The 17,345-nt window shown below is 35.1% G+C and overlaps 1 protein-coding gene across 1 annotated transcript in view; it reads right to left on the reverse strand.

Moving 5' to 3' along the window:
- Nucleotides 1-10,807, reverse strand: part of IMPG1 (interphotoreceptor matrix proteoglycan 1) — a 57,596-nt gene extending 46,789 nt beyond the window's left edge. Inside the window, exon 1 of the mRNA XM_010003436.1 lies at nucleotides 10,741-10,807. Coding sequence (XP_010001738.1) covers nucleotides 10,741-10,807 — 67 coding nt within the window. The remainder of the gene's footprint in view (nucleotides 1-10,740) is intronic.
- Nucleotides 10,808-17,345: the final 6,538 nt, after the last annotated feature.

A 17,345-nucleotide genomic window follows, 5' to 3' on the forward strand; every position in this document is an offset into this window, starting at 1 on the left:
AGGGAAATTTACTGTACAGTGCTAAGTAACAGCCTACAGCCTGGGGAAGGTGAAGCATATCTGTATCAGCGTACAGTGTATCAAGGTGTTTGTGCTAGCAGATAAGTAAAATGAGAAACTGTAGTACCTTGAATCTGCACCTTTTAAAGATACTCTTATCTTTCTTTTGGGCTCCAAGGCACATCTCCCTTCACATTAGGTTTGTAGTCTTGAGCCCACCCCAAAAACTGGGCCAGGAAGCACTTCCAAAAGCTGAACAGTAGTTTAATTGTCTTTGAGGGAAGAAAAAGCTGTTTCCAGTCTCTCTTTTACACTACAGTGCACTCCTTTATTCTTCACTCAGCTAAACTGAAGTATTAATCAGATCAGACCATGATTATGTTTCTTTGCCACTGGATGATAGGTGTTGTGAACACTCTAATATTGTACCTCAATAGATCTTTATTCCTGATAACAGTCCAAAACAGCTGCTGTAGAAAGAGCTGAAATCAGTGAGTAGGAGTTGAATATCTAAACGTTTGACTTATGGGTATATATTGTATATATTGACTTAGGTATAAAAAATGGAAATGCTTCTAGAATGTCAAAATAGGCTCAAGCCTAGGATCCTCCATCTTTAAAGGCACACAAAAATTCAGGACTCATCTGGCTCAGCTTCTGAAGTATTTCTGTCACAGTATTTTAAGACATGGCAGCTAAATGGAATGTAAAAATGTTAATGATAAAAATAGCATATAAGGTACATATTTAAATAAGCTGAAATAGAGCATTTTGGAGGACTATGTGACAGGAGTAATTAGCACCTACTAGATTATCTTCCAAAATTTTGCATTCATCTTAAGAAAGATGTTAAAATTAATTTGGAAATAACCTTTTTTGTTTGTTTGTCTTCATGCATTTGGTATTGTCAATACAGAAGAAAACCAAGGAAAATTGTAAACAGAATAAAACAAGTTTTGAAACAACTACTTTGAAAGAAACCTGTAAAATTTGTGGATAATTGAAGAGCTTTAAGGAAGAAAATATGTACCTCAATGCTGTTAATCAACTGAAAAAAATCTCTTTGAAGAATGCTTTCAAAACTTGTAAAAGAAGAATAAAAGGAAATAATAGGGTCCAGAAGGAACATGTTCGGTGAGAGTAATACTATAAAAGAATTAAGAGTAAAAAATTATCATTTTACTGAAGAAGGAAGAGATGTCATGCTCCATGTAACAAACACTATTATTATTAATTATCACATTCTTAGGCAAATCAAAAGAAAATAAGGAAGGTAAAAACATTATCCTGACAATTTGGAACTGTGTTAATGAAATGTTTAAAGAAAAGTGGGCAGATAATGATAAAAGAGAAGGAATTGAAAAGCATCCTGTCACAAGTGGAATAGTACTTGAGGTAAAGAATGGGAAAAGTTCTACTGTACAATACACGCATATACAATACAATATACACATATATGCATGCATACGTAGTTCTTAGTTCTTATTTAAGTTCAGAATGAACATCCAATGCTTACTGTGTAGAAATCATAATAATGACATATATATTATGAGGCTGATGTGACTCTGATGTGGTAAAAGTTGAGTCCTTGATTACGATGAATATTGTGTGAAAGGCAGGAAGTTATACAAGGAGGGCAACAGGAGATTGTTACTGCTTTATAAGCATGCCCAAGGCAGCAACCTGTAGGCTTGTAACTAATTGTTGCAAAGTAAACTAAAATGATGATGCAGTTGTATAGTGGTTTTTTTATTCAATGAAATTAAAGCAATTTTCCACAGTAATATCAGATTGTGAACCATGAACTGCCTAAAAGGAATATATAAAACCACACAAAACCTGTGCAAACATGGCTCTGGATCCATCAGAAACCACAAATGACCAAACATTGTTGAGACACTGAATATTTGAATAATATATGAAGTGAGAGTAGAAAATTCAATGCCACTGAAATCTCAAAGCAGACCCTTGAAATGCTCTAGAAGAAAATACTAAAAATCTACATGGAAAGTAGACAGTTGTAAGTCTTTTACCTTTCACAAGCTATATTAACTGTGGTAGCCCAGCTGCCCAGGCATTCTGACCAACTGGGGCAGAGGATTTTGTCACTAAGCTCTTTGATAGCTTTTGTATGGAGCAGAGGTCTTTCTTGAAGGATTTGCTTCCTCACCAGGATTTACCCCTAAGTCATTAACTTTAATTAAGAGTTATACTATTCATAAGACTGAAAAAGGAGATGATTTTTAAATGATTGTTGTAATGATTTCCAATTCTCTGTGTTAGGGTCACTTTTTGGAATTCTCAGTCTATGGAAATGACCAATATATTATTTACTTCCAGTTATCTCTGGGTTTGTTTTTTTTTTTGTGTGTGTGGCTTTTTTTGTTTGTTTGTTTGTTTTTGGTGTGGGAAGGACTTGTTGCTTATGTATGCTTACTGTGGTAGGTTTAGTACATTTGTATCTTGTGGTTAAGAAATTTCCCTTTCTAATAGTACCTTTTATTATTATCAGTTCTTGAAATTACTCTTTTGTTAAACTTACACAAAATTTGAATTAAAGGAAGCAAAAACTTATTTTTCCACATTTTTCCTATACTTATTTCCTAATATTTACTGAATGTGAATTGAAGAAAACCTGTCTATTAGAACAAACATTATTTGTTCGTAATTCTTCAGACTTGTGTTTTCCTCTGTGTCTGTGGAAATTCTGAAGTGACAAATTTTAACCTAAGGACTCCCAGATGGCTCAACCATGTGCTTTACTATAATATGCCTCCATATTCACCTTTTCAGATATGTGAATTTCAGTATCCTGAGTTGAGAAAAAAAATACCTAAAAAGAGCTGTGCTATTATGAAATTCAACTCATATATATTAGCTGTTTACTTCTCTTTTCACCATGCAACATAGTAATTGAGTAAATTGGAATGGTACAAATTTTGCAGGATGCATAATTTGATAGTGTAAAAAATCCAAATAATATGTTGTTTTTCTGATGTATTTAGTGTTTACTCTACCCAATATGACTTTTTAATTTACCTCTGTTGTTTCACAAAAGCGATTGCCTCAGTTTTGTCTTTAGAAGCTGTGTCTAAGATTTTGTTTTCTTTGATGTTTATGGGCTGAAGGACAGATAACTGTTGAAGTTTGGTAACCTCTAACTGTGCTTTACTTAATCTCCAGGGTGTCTTACACAAAACTGTAACTCTCCTTCCTTATTTTCACATGAAAGAATCTGCATGTTGTCCCAGTTTTCCAGGGGGCACATTTGAGGGAAAAAGTTGAGATAGATTTAACATGGTGATTTCCAGAGTCATTGTAAGATATTATTAAAATTTGGAGTTCCTGACCTCTAGTCCTGAACTTAGGCAAATATAACAAAAGATGTAAAAATAATTTAATTTTCTAAGCGTTATATCACAATCTTATTTGTATGGGACTTAATCAAATGTGCTTTAATGACTATGCAGGTCTCTCAAGCTCATAGTACTGTTCTTCAGGTTTTGTTTTCAGGCAGTTTAACAGTATTAATTTCTCAAATTAAAAATCTGAAATTCTCAGAATTAGGCCAAGTCTCTACACTTTGTCTCTTGACACCTGCATTACCAAAAAAAACAAGGCAGGAGAAGTAGATTTGAAAGCAGAGAATGTCTATGTGTTTTAATCATCTGCATGATGAAAAGTACATTATTATTTCACTGGATTCTAGAAAATAAAAAAAAAAAAGTGTAAAGCCATGTAGATAATTGGTCAATGATATTTTCTTTTATTTGCTTTTATAAACACTGGATTAAGAAGGGTGTATTCCTATTGTATTCTTTCTTTTTTTTTTTTTTTTTTTTGTATAACTGTAGTGGTGGCTTTTCTATACAGCTTTATTCATTTCTAGCTGTTAGCAGTATAACTGTTGAGAGGACTCCAGTTTCATATGGATATGGGTTTTTTTTTCAGCAATGTAGGCAATCTCTGTATAGGAACATTTACCTACAGCATTAATTCAGATATAAACTTTTAGTTTGATTTTACCTTGGAAAATTATGATGTTATTGAATACAAAGATAAGAATTTAAAAGAATGGTAACTAAAGGTTTCAGCAGCAAAATTCCAGATGACATTAAGACATAACTGTTGATGTCTGAAAAATTCATCAAGAAAATCATCACAAGGTTTGACGTGTATGAAAAAGCAGATTAGTCTGAAAAGTAAGTTTTTAGGACAAATGTTTGATTGATGAATCAGACATCTTGCTTTTACAATAAAATAATTATTAATTAAAAGATGAAGCTTATTTAAGGGGAACTGCTGACATATGACAAGAGGAAAACTTATCAAAGAGGGTTAATTCAACAAAATCCCATAAATGTGTTGTGATCCAATTAAAAATACTGCAAGGCAAATCACCCCTGTGTTGATAAGTCAACCAGTAACAAAAGAAAGGATGACTAGTTACGGGAAGTTGATCCTGAGATCTCTGAAAGGACTGCGGAGTGTAAACACTAGATGGAATATGGAAGTTACAATGAGAAGTGATTTCCTGGGCTATTCACTTAGACTCCTCCTGTCATGAGAGCAGGGAGGACCTCAAATTCTAACAGCACCTGCCAGTGAGAGACAGTGATATGACATGTCCTTTCCTTATATTCCTTTTCAAATTTTTTAAGCCACGTTGCCTCAGTTCCACTTACATAGGAAGGGTCTGACTGGATTGAAGAGTTTTGGACAAACAGGGAAAAATTAAAGTATGCCATGGCCTTATCATCAAATGTAGTCTAGAACCTACATATGAGTACTAAGAGCAGCACATATCTTCTCCCAGAGAAGCATCCAACAAACTCTTATCTTCTCATGCAGATGTGAGAGTAGATGATCTTGTACTCTGGCTGATGTTCTGGGCTGTTTGCTGCCAGTGCTTTGTCAGACACTATAGCTTTGACTGTGTTTGCATTACATTTCCAAGCTTGTTTTCACCACAGTGAAGGCTCATGGCTTTAAAAATTGAAATCTCATATTAGAAAAATCAATACTAATATTTTTATATTAGGTCTGCTCTGGACTTGTCTCTGAGAGATCAGTGCCCTTAAACAGAAGATCATATGTCACGCTTGTACTTCTTTTTGGGTCCAATATGTTCTTTAACTATTCTTAATGCACACAGTGAAGGGACTTTAGAAGAAATTGCTGAGGGGACCTGGCCCCAACAATGAACAGATCCTGATGGGTAGTGGGTCTTATCTGGGAGCTAACTGGGGTAGCTGAGGGACAGGAGAGAACTCAGTTTGGATCTCACTTCCTCAAGTTTAGTCCACTTAGGCAGTGAACTGCTGGGCCAGGGGGCAGTATCCAGTATTGTGGGAATGTTTTGCTGAAAGATAAGGGGCTGACACTGATACCTAGCTGCAGAAGATGAACACTGGCCAGAGGAGAATGCCTGCATTCCTAAAAGAATGGAAGAGATTTAAGCCATTTATATTAAAATTAATTAATTTTAATTCCTCAAAATGAATAGACAATTATGAGCTTGGTAATTCCTGTTTGGTATGTTGGACTGTATGAAAGTAATTTTTAAATCTCACTGAACAGTAACTACCTGTGGAATGAGGCCTGGGCATCTAATTGTGACAAACAGCTATGGGGAATAGCTCCAGGCCTGCACCTTAGAAGACCCTGTGTTTAGCTGAATGATGTTCAGTAACAAACTTCCTGCACAAGTATCACAAAGCTGTTTGCACACTGCTGTTTGCACTACAGTGGCGGGTTTTCATAAATCTTACTTCTTGGCAGGAACGTGTGATGATTCTCCTTTAAACATTTATGGAAGGTGAAGAATTATGTTATTATTAACATACTACTCAACTAAGGTAAGGCTCCCAGGAATCCTTATGTAATATATTCCTGTTGTTATCCTTATGTTAAAAAAACATTTGGGTGTAGTATCTTGTGTGTTAACATTTCAACAATTGTGATGCTGTGGGTCAAAGAGTTGCAGAGCAGAATGGTTTTACTGACGTAACTGTATTAACATACAAGGATGATTAGAATGGTTGGCACACAAGAAAGCCAGAAGCCAAAGTGCCATCTTTTTGCTTGATCTTGTGTAATTGGAACGGGTCAGTTTTACTTTCAGTGTCAGGGCACTGAATCTACCTGATGTACATGCAATCTACAGACTTCAGTTAATTGACTTCATCTTATTTTGACATAGGGGGACTTGAACTTAACCTTACTTCACTTAGTTATGTGTCAAACTGCATACATCAAGTTAGGTTTTGAGGACACTTGGAGGTCACCTAGTCCAATTCCTTGCTTTGAGTAAAGCCAACCTCTGAACTAGATGAAATCAATCTAGTTTTGAGGGAGAAGAGGAAAGGGAAAAAAACAACTAGAACTACCTTCATTTTTCGCTGTAACCACAAAATCACAAAGTGAAAGATGAGTGTGCTACTACTGCGTATCTAAATCTGCTGGGGCTTCTATGATCTGTGTTGGCTCATGTGTGAAAGCTATACCTGGAGCATGCTCACTGAAACTGGTATTTCAGGTAACAAGATTACCAAAATTGTTACTGTACAATTGAATACCTGAGAGAGGCACCGAAAGATTCAGCGTGGCCAAAAATAAGGTATTTTTGGTTCTGCAGTGAAGCAGACATTTAAAAACCAGTAGAACCTCACAACTGTGCTGATAAGCATCATGGCCTAAGTACAATGAGCTGTGTAGCTGCACAGCTACGAGTCTGGGTCCTGTTGCTGTGCAGAAGTCTTTGTAATTGGGAAGCTGCTTTGAGAATCAACCTGCTAAACTTTGATGTTCTCCTGCTTTATGACTGCAATGTCTGCAATGACAAGTCAGGGCTTCTGCTTCCAGGTTATACCTCAAGTCCTGATGCTTTTGTGAAATGAGGATGGTAGTGTTACTCAGGTATATTGTAGAGGTAAAACTGGCAGTATGTCACAGGGTGTGCTATAATTCTGTAAGGGTATATAAACACACCTGTACTGGTGGCTAAGTGTCAGGGTACTACCAGATGATATTTAATATTAGATTATCCAGGTGTGCTACTATTCTGAAGTGTCTGTCCAGTAACTAGCAGCTATTAGTGACTAAATGTCAGTATATATGCATATACTAGTAGACAGCTATTTCTTTTTAGGAAGTTTGTTGTTCAATATCACACATTCCTAAAGGAAAGACATTGAAACACAGCTAGGCATGTGAAATGCCTGGAATGTACAGCATAGTGCATGTAATTAATGATAAAAATGAAATAATTATGTGATAGAGAATAAGCAGAAGACTCATTTTAATCCCAAAGGGATGTGACTTAGGATACAGGTACAAAATCAGAGGGGAAAAATATATTTAAAATATTTTAAAACATCAAAATGCAGTAGAATGCATACAGTTTTCCTTCTCAGAAGGAGTCTTATGTTTGCTACACCTAAAGAATTTTGGCCATATAACTTGGTGTACTGCTGAAGCCACCAAGACATCACAATTAGCTGAGAAATGAAGAATAGCATAAGCAATAATTTGCATTTGTAGCAGGTTAGGATTTCTAGTAAAGTTACTTTGTTGTAGCTTGTAAATTACTGTCCTGAAAGGAAGAAAACCTTTTATTATTAAGAGTGATCGTCTTGTCCACAGTTGTTTTTGGAGAAAAAATCCACACATCAAACTGCTCATTCACATATAGTTCACTAATCACTATGGTATGGGTGCAATTATATCTGGAATTAATTTTTAAAATTCAGGGGTAATATTCTGGTATTTTTATTCAAGTTTGACTCTTAGCCAGGAAATAGAAAAGATTAAACCCCACATATAATCCAGTGTTACATTATTTGGAAAGGTAAAGTTTTACTTTTCATTCCTTTATAAGCACAACAAAGAAAGATAAAGTTAACTTGGTAATTCTTACTTTATGCATGAAAGTAGAAAATAATCCCAGTGCAAAAAGCAGATGTCTTTATTTCATTTTATTTTTATTTTATTTTATTTTTATTCTTATTATTTTTTATTTTATCTTTTTTATTTGAAGCTTTGTGTTCTTTGACTTCCCTGTCATTTTGACACAAATTTTCTTAACCCTTTTCTCTAGAGCAATTATAGTCATGATGTTCCTCAACACTGAACTGGAACAGCCAGTTGGGAAGAGGTAAGTCAGAATGAATTAAAATGATTTCATAGAGCACACAGAAAGCCTTTGTGTTCTAGAGAATGACTGAGTAAATAGAAGATATTTGCTTGCTGAATAAAAAATAACACTAAACTAGCTCTGAACACTGTCTGGCTCCCTTATATTCTCAGTAGCAAGTGTTAGTTTGTGTCGAGCATCAATGTATAGTTTGGAGAGTTCAAAGCTCCTCTGTATTTTGCTAGTTAGTCTGGGTTTTCAGTGTTTTACCATTTAACAGTTAAACGTTTTTCAACTGTTATATTTTGCACATAGTTTTTTTTGCCATTGCAAAGGCTTTATCCCACTTACTTTCCCTTCCCATTGTTACAGTTTGTGTCAGGACAGTAGCAAAGACTTGAGTTCAGGCCCTGAGGTAATTCCCTAGATTCTGGCAATAGTCGTGGCCAAAGATGCACAGTCTATCTCTAAAGGCTTTGTATGGGTCCCTACAGTTTCCTGTAGAATTGAAGGTGCTCCTAGACAGCCTCTCAAATGTCTGGGAAAAGGACTTTTTCGGTCCTAAAATAAGGAGGGGAAAGAAGCACCAAAAGTCATTACTCAGCAAGCCCCATTGTTGATAACCTTGAAATACAGATATGGGTAAAACTGGAATTTGAGTTTAAGATAGTTTTGTTAATGAGGAGAAACCCCCCAATTATTAATCCTATAAATGTTTAGAGATTAATAGTTTTATGTGGTTTATTTTCTTTTAAGATGAGAATATTTTATAACTTTATCTCTTATTTCTTCATCTGTCAGACTTGACATATACTGTAAACTTGAATAGCCCTAAAAACTTCAAAGCTTCTGTTTTAGAATCATTAAGAAATGGTTAATATCAGTATTCAGACTACTGGGAGAGCCTGTGTGTTTTGAATTTTTTCTCCAAAAGTTTCTAAACCTAATGCTGACTCATAACATAGCAGTTCTGGAATTATCCTTGCTTTGGTAAAGAAGTTTCTTAAAACAAGTGTTAAGTCTTTTGAGATCTGTGTGCATATATTTGAGATAACATAGCTCTAAAATATTACATATGGCATGACTACATGGTGATAAAAGGGTAATTGTTATGCATTTGTGCATACCACTTGTACTTCATAAAACTGATGGGAGAGAATTTTTCAAGTTATCAGTCTCGTGCACATACAGAATAAATCTTTTTTCCCCTGGCAGCCATCAAAAATGAGAAAACCCCAAGTCTGCTACATAAGCAAGATGCTATGTGAATTTTGCTATTCATGATTGTTTCCTGAGTTTTGATAAACATTCTATGCACCAAGACTTCTACTACATCTATTAGGGAGATAATATACAGTTCTGTATTCCTCTCTGTAAAAACATCTTCCCAGAATTTTGCCAGTCTTTTATGGGAAATGTATTGTAACATTCAACCACAATTTGCAATAGGTGAAACTATGTGACCTCACTTTCACATTATCACTTTTTCAATTCATTATTATAAATATGGACTGTAATGATACCTTCAAGCATGCCAAAATTATCTGGAACTCATACTGTCTCTTTCCATCATAGAACATGCAACCTAAATGCAAAAGCAGCGCATTTTTATATGTCTTTGCTTGTCGGACATGAGCTGTCACTCATTCTCTCATTTTTTTTTGCCATATTCCTAAAATATTATTAATGATTAAATTACAGTATTTACATAGAATTAAAAAGTGAAATCAAAGAGCTTTAAAATTTAAATCTAGTGTTAACTAATGCATTACTTTTTCCCAAGGATTTTTTCAGTACTGTAATTGTCCCCTAGAGAAGATTTATGTCATTTCAGAGATACAAGAACAGTATTTTTTATTTTAAAAAAAATTAAAAACATAATATCTGTGCCAAGAAAAGCAAGATAAAAAAAAAAAATTAAGTAAATTAAACTTTACAAGTAGTATTGACACCAGACTGTGTCTTACACTATTTCATTACATATATTTAAATACCATTGAGGACCCTTCTCTGTAATCATTTTACATTCTCTGCAGTTACTCAGCATGGTTGAGGTTGATATAAAATATGCAGTTGTACACTTGGGCAAGCATAAAGCAGTTGTAAGGTTTTTAAATTAAATTATATAAATATCAAAGCATAGATGGAAAAGTTAGTACGAAACGTCTTCCAAATTGAAACACATTCCACAGAGCTCTAAGTCTATGACACTGAACAGGGAAAAATCACATCACTATATTTTGTTTTTTGTGTTGAAGAAACTTTAAAATTTTTGTGAGATTTTTAATGTTTTTAACACTGGTTAGCTGCTGTTTTCTTGTAAATACTTTCACAATTCTATTCTTTCATGACAGAACATATGCAGGTAAATAAAAATTAAATTACATCTGTTAAAGACATTGTAAACCCTGGGAAACACACATAAAGTATTTAGTCAACATTTCCTTTTCCACCTTTATAGCGGTGTCAGTAACTATACTGTCTCTAGCTGAATTGTCAAAATACCAAATTCTAAACAAATAGTTATGTAACACAAAAATATTTGGAACTTTCAATTTTTTTCAACACGTAACATGCTTTAATATAAACCTTTCATATGAACTTACCTCTGCTTCCCTGAACATGCAGAGCAAGGCAAATGATCAAAAATATTAATCCAGTTTTCAAATGCATGCTGTCTATTGATTATTCAATATTTTCAAGAACAATCATGCAGGAAACAAGAATATTTAGGTCGCGTAGAAGAATTATTATTTTTCCTAAAAAACTAAAATCCCGAAATGTCTTTTGTTGTTTTTTAAAAATATTTTTCAGGTGTCTCCAGCCTTGGACTGCATTGAATTGTAATTAGGCGAAGAGTGCAACAGATACCAGAATGCAGGAGTTGGACAAGTCCGTCCAATGCACACACTTCTAGCCTGGGTGACTGCAGTGATAAGACAAGAGTGACGAGGTTTTGAAAAAAAGCAGTGTCCGTTTCTGGAATAATCTGTTTATCTGCTGTTCAGACATAATCCCTCTTACGGTCCAGCTGGAAGAGCTTTCTTCATCTTATTAGCCTTCTGGAGCAGCATCTGTCAGCCCCAGAAGACTTCAGTGGCACCATGATAAACAAAGGAAGTCTCTTCTAGTGCCTGTTGCCTTCAAACGCTGTTACTTGGGCCATTCTGGATGTGTTGCATGTGAGCAGAGGTGAAATCATGGGAGAGAGAACTGTGCTATTTCTAAATCAATGATCAGAAACCTGAGGGAACTTACTTTGAAGAAGACAGCTTTTTCTGAAAGAACATATTATACTCAGCTATGTCACTGTGTTTGCCTTGAAAGATCTTCTCCTTTCTTGTACCAGAAGGCTGCTGTTGCAGTATTCCTGTCAGAGCAGTGATGATGATGTTCTGTGCCAGCAATGAAATGGTGTGACTCAGCAGTAAGTTGCAGCAGTGTTCAGAGCTGGCACAATCTGATGGCCTACTGGGAGTGGGGGAGGGAAGGTGCTGCATGGAGGGAGAACAAGAAACAGTGGTAGGAAATGCTGTTTCAGTCACATAGCTATAGCCAGGCCAAGAGTTGGCGGTGAGTGAATACACCTTTCAATTAGTTCTGCCTCAGTTTCCCAAATAAATATTTGGTTATATATTTGCTATGTGCAAGTATTTCATACTTTTATTTTCCAGAATGCTTTCTTAATGTTGTATTGCACCTGGAAAAGCTACCAGGTGGGCATTTGTAATAGTTTGTCCCCCTTAGAGACTTCTGTGCATTTGTGCTTTAGCATAAGATGTATCTGGACTGACAGCAAGAATCTGTTTTCTAGCACTGTAAGTAAAAGTTACTTTGAGAACAACCTTCATTTGAACCCAATCAGTATTCTATTTTTACTTAGGATTTAAACAATGGTAACCTCCCTCCCTTCCCTAAATTGCCTAATTTTAACTACTCAGACCAGCTAGTACAGAGACTAGGCTGGGACAGAATAAGATCTGCTTATTTTAATACTCACAATATTTTTCTATTTTCAGTCTTTAAGGTGCATAATGTTTCACGCACATTGTTTTATTGTTCTAACAAAATAAATTAAGAAGATATTAAGAAGCACAATCAAGGCAACAATGCAGATATCAGGATTTCTACTGGAGAAAATTTGATTATTACATAAGCATCATTCTGCTGCAATACCAATACTTCTCTATACATACTTTATATAGCATAATCATATGGTATATAATGTAAGCTTTAGCAAGTATTTATAAGCAAGTATTTATAAGCATGTTACAGTTGAAAGAGGACGTTCCCAATATGTTATCTTATTTTTAGTTGCTTCAGCTCTCAATCTGCAACAATTGGAAATGTAGGGAATTTTTCTGAGGGTAGTAGAATCTGTTATTTCTGGTGACATCTGAAAGTGTGGGATTGGAGAAAGTCATAGATTATTTGCTTCCTCAGAGCACCCTAGGTAGCAATGTGCCTATAGAGTTTGGTAGGAATGTGACACTTTAATTCCATTAGGAACCTAATTTAAGCATCAGACTACATCTTGAAAATGTGCAATAAAGAGATTTACTTAATAGCTATGCAAAGACTTGTTAGTGAAGCCTGAGCCAGGAATCAGAAATCGTTTATCAAATCTTTCATTTAAAAATTGAGTTGGAGAAGACAAGCATTTAATAAAACATACTCTTATGGGAGAATATGTTTTATGTTTCAGAGATAAAGGAGCAGGAATAGTCATAGAACACAGTGCAGTATTGTTTACTGTTAAGGTATAACTTAAGGAAAATACTGAGATCCATAGGTAAACTGACTAAAAATGTGTAGGGCGGGAGTCTGAGTACTTTGAGATTATGTTTAAATCATTAATATTTCAAGCTGATTTCTGTTAAGGCATTGCCTTCTATGTGTTTCCATGTAATTAAAAAATTTTGTCACTAACCTTGATGACTGCCACAGTGGAAGCAAACAAGAATGATAAACACTCATTAAAGATAAAGCAATATTATCTAGGGACCACTCCATCTCTAAGTACTGTAGTGTTTAATTATAGTTCACTGTTAATTAATCTAGAGGTGCTGCTTCTAGTTGGTGTGCTGTCACCAGTAATTATACATAGTTAAAGAGGAGATAAAAACAATTCTACTGAAATTCAAAAGTGCATTGCAAATATACAACCAAGACATAGGAAGGGCAAAACTATGCTAAAATATCCATTCACCCAGGGTAAGTGCTTGTAAATGGGTTAAATCAGACCAGTTAATGGTCACCTCCGTGAACTACTAAATGTAGAATAACGCACTGATGTGCTGTTTTAATACAACCAGAGCTGTCTCCTTTGCTTGCAGAAAAATGACAATTTAGATCATCAAGGACTATGTTTAGAAGACTTTTAATGTAAATTGTTGGTAAATCTGGAGCTCAAGGTATTGCCACATAAGGATGATCTAAAAGTTTCTGCGCATAGCTCTGAATTTTAGGTACCCTGTGTAAGGACATCAGACAACTCATATTCCCCATAAAGACAAGTAAGATTCTGTGCCATCAGAACTGGAGTCTGTACCACCAAAGTTTGACTTCTAGTTTTATTTGTCCTGACTAACTTCTCCTTCTGGTCTAGCCAACCCTCTTCTTTATAATTTTCATGCTGCATTTACTAGAGGTACCTGTCCCACTCTGAGGAAGGGGAGATCTGTAATTATGAAGTACCTTTTAAATAAACTTAAGTCTTCCTCTGGTATTCCTTATTTTCATAGGAACCAGACTGGTACCAGGCACAGCTTTAGGATCCTGATTAAAAGTGAGGAACTTGGGTTCTTCTTTTCCCTTCTTTTCCCTTCTTTGCTGCTGAGCTTGGCCAATCCAAGCCCAAACTCTCAGCCTCCATATCTGCAAATGGAGGGGAGAACGAGAAAAGCCCTTGTAGTAACAAACAAGAGAATATGTGTGAGCAAGAATGGCTTTTCTCCCTCTTTCTTGTGCACTCAAATATAGATAAAATATTTCACAAATTATTACTCTAAGTTTTTAAAGTAATATTTCATTTTTAGATCTTCACATTTGCATATCAAATTTAGGCATCAGTAATAGTCCTGAAGTGGATTTAAAGAGTTTGTAATGAAAAGCACAATTTGTCATTTTGTTCTTGAGCTTTTCCAGTGGGCAGAATTTGTATTTTTCCCTCTACTGCTGCCCAGCTACCATGCTTTTATCCTCACTGAACTAATATGAGACTTATATTTAGTCAGTAACTTAAATAAAATAAAAAAATAAATAAAACCCCATATTTTTCAGGACTGTTAAAAATACCTCTATTTTATTTACTGTTTTTGTTCATAGATAATTCCTCCTTCTGGGTTCTCTCTTTAGTACAGGGAACAAATAAGATCCAATCAAGGAAAACCAGATTAAATCTAAGCAAAATTATTTCTCCCTGAAAGAACTGATCAGTGTCCAGACATTGTGCTTTCAAATGTCCTCTTGTTTTTCAGACTAATTGTTCTTTAAAACCTTTTTATTCTGGAAATTCCTGTATTCTTCTTTAAAAACCGTACTTGACCAGTATATCCTGGAAGAGTGCTACATAACTCACTTTGCTGGTTGCCACAGATAGTGGTAGCATTGGGATAATGCACTACATTTGTACTGGGGTGTCATTAAAAGAATAGTTCACAGCAAATACTGTGGAAATGAAATTAGTTTCTAGGCTGAGTAAATGCCAGAATTGGAATAATAATTTCGTTTAGAATCACACGGTACATTTGAACTGTGAGAAACTGCCAATAACAGATTTCAGTGACCCAGGAGTTCAAAATAAACTGAGAGATTAAGGTTCTGAGTTGCTGACCACACAACTAAGTGTTTTGATTGGCCTCTATGTACCAACAGAAAGAGTTTCTAGAAGGATTTTGGTGCAAGTCTGGAGAATTATTCTTCAGCAAGTCTAACTTCTGTACTAGGCAAGTTGATAGAAACCATAATTAAATCAACACAATAACAAGAATTATCTGGCTGGTACAATATCCTTGGACAGCCGATAGTTTTTTATGAGGTCTGCTCTTTAAGAAACTAAGCTGTCATGGAGTAAAAAGAAAAATAATCTGGTTTAATTGCTTATTAAAAGATGAGAAATAAGGGGAGAAAAAAAACATTTAAAAAGTCAGGTGTTTCCATTAGGTTTTATGCTGGAAGAGGAGGCAAATGCTAAGATAAAATGCTAAGATAAAAAAAATGCTGATGGTACAGATTTGCTCAGAATTGCTAAGATTTACACTAATAGTGAAAAGATGCAGACCTGAGTGCTGCTGCTGAATATGCATAACAAAGCTGCAGATAAAATATATCCGTGGGAAAAAAATGATGCTGTCAATGAATAGCTAATTATTCGCTCTAAATTAGTAATAGCTCTTTGGCAAGGAGAGTCCAAAAGAATAATTTTCTGAAAATGGCAGTTCAATCTTTAGCCATGATCAAAAGGAGAAATACAATATTAATACTTTATTAGAAAGAAATAGAAAGGAAATTAATTTTAAAAAATAAAATGGTATATCATGCATATTTAATGATTCTCTGGTCCTGCAATAGCAATAATATCTTAATACCTAGTAAAACTAGAAATTTTAATGGGATGGTGGCGAAGATTATCAGAGGAATGGAATGGTTTCCATCTAATGGAATATTACACAGGCTAGGAATCTTTGACCTGAAATAATGACGTCAAAAAGGTTGCAGAAATTATTTTATTACTTAGTTTTTCTTGTAATATGAGGACAGGAAAATACCAAATTTAATTTTTTAGGCATCTATTGTCTACCTTCTTTCTGAGCCTTATATATTTGCTTTGCATCTTGCTGGGACAATAAATTTTCCAATTTTATTTTGCATTGCAAAAAATTGTACTTCCTTTATGAAAAAATTAAAAGGAATTTGACAAATTCCTCCCAGGAAAAGCACTAGGTTCAACAAAGAATGAGATACACATGTGCAACTGTTGTTCACTGACTGTCAGACATTGTGAGGGCAAGCTGGGAACTGCATAACTTCTTATTTCCTGTTCCCTACATTATTTCCCTATCCTTATTTTTGGCCATAAATGTACCTAAACCAGTACCTTAACTATGTCTGGGATCTCATCCAACATGAATACTGTTAGGCATTGAGCTGTAGTCCCCAGCTCAAGACTAACCTGTCATTAAAGTCAAGCTTTCAAGGAGTTGTTATAACAGCTTCTGTTTGTATTGAATAGTGCAATGAATTAATCCATTTTATGTGATACCTCTCTCCTCCAAAACAAGGAGCCTGATGCTCTGTTCTGCAGGTGCAGTGAACACTGTGGAATCTTTGTCTGAACACAAAACTGAAGCAGCTGATGCAATGCAGTTCTTTGTCTTCTTTTATAAACATAGGTCTGCACCTCTCCTGAAATCAAACGATATCTCCAAGATTCCTGGGGATCTTTAAAATCTTTGCTGTTTTGCTGTTACTAACACAGTTATGAATTCCTAACACCCCTTATTATTTAGAGAGGGAAAAGTATTGCGTGCACACATTTAGATGACAAGTTACAAATATATCCCTGATGACTGCTTGACCCTATCATCTGTGCTTTCTTTGGAAACTTTTTATACTGTACACTCTTAAAAGGATTAATGTATTTAGACGCTGTTTAGTGTGAGAAGGGAGATAAGTGTATGAAAAAAAAACATGGTATTACCTGTGCAATTCAGCATAATTATGAAGAAGGTACTTTAGACTGACTGTGGCTTCAGGATGATCAACAAATTATGGTCATGGTGATAGTTATATGATCTTCCTTTGGTGTCATCAAATATCTAAATGGGACTAAAATACCTTCCTTTTATTTTTTCTTCTCCTAATGGGCAGTGATCCAGCAATCTGACCATTAGCTTCCAGTCAGTGGAGATAAAGACTACAGTACATCTGCTCAAACAGATTACCATGCACTTGCATGCACACCAATACACAACTTTCTTTTATTCCTGGAACTGCTTAAGCTTGTATTGTGGGAAGCTGTAATGAGCTGAAACATTTGTTCACCATACTTGGCAAGTTGTTTTTGTCTTGATGCTTGGAAAGGATCTTTCTAGATTAAGCAGATAGAGTTAACTGATGGAATTACTATTCACAAAACTGTCCTCAGCAGTGTTGCAAATTAAATTGAACATTGCTATTATCAGCTATAAAAAATTCTAGCTATCAGATA

Source organism: Chaetura pelagica, unplaced genomic scaffold (assembly GCF_000747805.2).
Source record: "Chaetura pelagica isolate M959 unplaced genomic scaffold, ChaPel_1.0 scaffold150, whole genome shotgun sequence".
NCBI lineage: Eukaryota > Metazoa > Chordata > Aves > Apodiformes > Apodidae > Chaetura > Chaetura pelagica.